We start from the raw sequence: 2269 nt of genomic DNA on the forward strand, positions 1-2269 counted from the left end.
CTGATTTTATGACAACCAGGAGACTGAAAACTTGGCAGACCAGAGGAGAAAGGGTTTAGTGAGACTGTCACAAAGTCTGGCTTTGTGCTTGTTACACAAGCATGGATTTCACTTTGCTGACTGCTGAACACTGAGCTGAAAAGATGGCTTCATTCTGGAGTTGTCTGAATCCCACAGCTCTTTTTTGAGGTGCAGCCTTCAGAATAAACACCTGAGCCAAGGAAAAAGCCAGAGTCCCCACCAAGGGCAAGGGATTATTTTTCATTTCCAATGTGTTCTTGGAAATGTGTGAGCTAAAGGTTTTGGGTTTTTTGGTTTTTTTCAGGCCTTTTTCATTAAAAAAATCCATGAGAAAAGGCTCAGTGCTGATTCCAGAAGTGCTTTTTCCAATTACAGTTCAGCCTCTGCCAGTCCTTAAGTTCAACCTATGGGACTTCATCCCGTGAAGAAAAGGGTCTGACAACACAAAACAGGCTAAAAAACCCACAGCTCATAAATAATGTTCTGATCACTGCATGGTTTAGGGTGGAAGGGACCTTCAAAGCCCATCTAGTCCAACCCCCTGGCCATGGGATGGGACATCTTCAACTAGATCAGGTTGCCCAAAGCTCCATCTAACCTGGCCTTTTCAGTGATGACCAGTGACAGGACAAGGGGCACTGGGTGCAAACTGGAGCACAGGAGGTTCCCTGGGAATCTCAGGAAGAACTTCTTTGCTGTGAGAGTGCCAGAGCCCTGGGCCAGGCTGCCCAGAGAGGCTGTGGAGTCTCCTTCTCTGGAGACATTCCAACCCCCCTGGCCACGTTCCTGTGTGATGTGCTCTGGGTGCCCCTGCTCTGGCAGGGGGGTTGGGCTGGGGGAGCTTTCCAGGTCCCTTCCAACCCCTGGGATTGTGTGATTTTCCTGGAAAAATGTTTGCTGGCAAGCACATGGCAGCTGGTGGGTTTGCACCCCAAGCAGCAGCAGGTAACTCCTCCTGCCCCGCTGGACGCGCCGCCGCCCGGGGGGGTTCTCACCTGGGGCGTAGCCGGGGCTGCTGGTTGGATACATGTTGGGGTTGTAGGCTGGGGCAGCAGTGGGATAACCAGCTGGGTAACCTGGGATGAGGAAAAGAAGAAGAGAGTTTTTTAGTTTCAGCAACAGGGAGAAGAGGACAGCACCCCTGGGCAGTAATCATAGCATCCCAGACTGGTTTGGGTTGGAAGGGACGTCAAAGATCATCCAGTTCCAACCCCCTGCATGGGCAGGGACACCTCCCAGCAGCCCAGGCTGCTCCAAGCCCCATCCAACCTGCCCTTCAACACTGCCAGGGATGGGGCAGCCACAGCTTCCCTGGGCAACCTGGGCCAGGCTCTCCCCACCCTCACAGCACAGAATTTCCTCCTGATGTCTCATCTAAATCTCCAACCTGGCGCTCAATGATTCTGTGGTTCCCCTCTTCCAGTTTTAAGCCATTCAGTAATAAATTGCAACAAATAATAAACAGCAAAAAAAATCAGTAATAAACAACGTTGCTGAGCAAAGAGACTGTGGGCACAGCTGAGAGGTGAAGCACATCCTCAGCTGGCCAGGGCTATGAATGTGATCTACAGACTCAGACGTGACATTATCAATATTTCATCCTTATTCCTCTAGAAAACTAGGGCAATAACCAGAGCACAGAAAGCCTGAATATTCAATGTGCTCTGAAGAAAACAAGGAGGTAAATAAATCCACTGAATTCAGAACTCAGCTGCCAAAAGCCACCAGCTTTTCCTTGCCCATCTTGCAGCCATCACAGCTTGATCCCCAGAGGACTCTGCAGCCTACAGAGCAGAGCTCAGCACCCAACCCGAGTCCTTGGTGCTCAGCACCTCCATTAGCTGGAGCTTCTTGCTGAAGGGAAGGCAGAGACCTCAGCTGCAAACCTGCCAGCCCTTATATTCACTCATGGCTGCACAAGTGCCACCCCAGGGAGGGACCTGATTTACCTGCCAGGCCACCTGGAAGGAGCCAGCAGGGCAGCTCCTGCCCTGTGAAGCCACTTGAGGTTTTAAGGGGCACTTTTGAAAAGGTTGCAGAGCAACTTCAGTTTCCATCACCTTCCCTTGGATCGGTCATAGGGAGGTCAGGGGAAAACATCTGAGCAGGCAGCTGTGTGGAGGCTGGGAAACCAGTGTGGCCCCAAGTCCCTCTGGGCACCCACCCACGGCACAGACATCTCCCCCCAAACTCCTGCTTCATTAGAATCACAGAATTGCTGGGGTTGGAAAAGACCTTTGAGATCATC

General features: G+C 51.5%; 1 protein-coding gene across 1 annotated transcript in view; it reads right to left on the reverse strand.

Annotated features, from left to right (window-relative positions):
* The window catches only part of FAM168A (family with sequence similarity 168, member A), a 104340-nt gene that overhangs the window by 21953 nt on the left and 80118 nt on the right, over window positions 1–2269 (reverse strand). Inside the window, exon 2 of the mRNA XM_010007202.1 lies at window positions 1017–1097. Within this exon, the coding sequence (XP_010005504.1) occupies window positions 1017–1097 (81 nt within the window). The remainder of the gene's footprint in view (window positions 1–1016; window positions 1098–2269) is intronic.

The sequence above is a fragment of the Chaetura pelagica genome, unplaced genomic scaffold, assembly GCF_000747805.2.
Source record: "Chaetura pelagica isolate M959 unplaced genomic scaffold, ChaPel_1.0 scaffold430, whole genome shotgun sequence".
Taxonomy (NCBI): Eukaryota; Metazoa; Chordata; class Aves; order Apodiformes; family Apodidae; genus Chaetura; species Chaetura pelagica.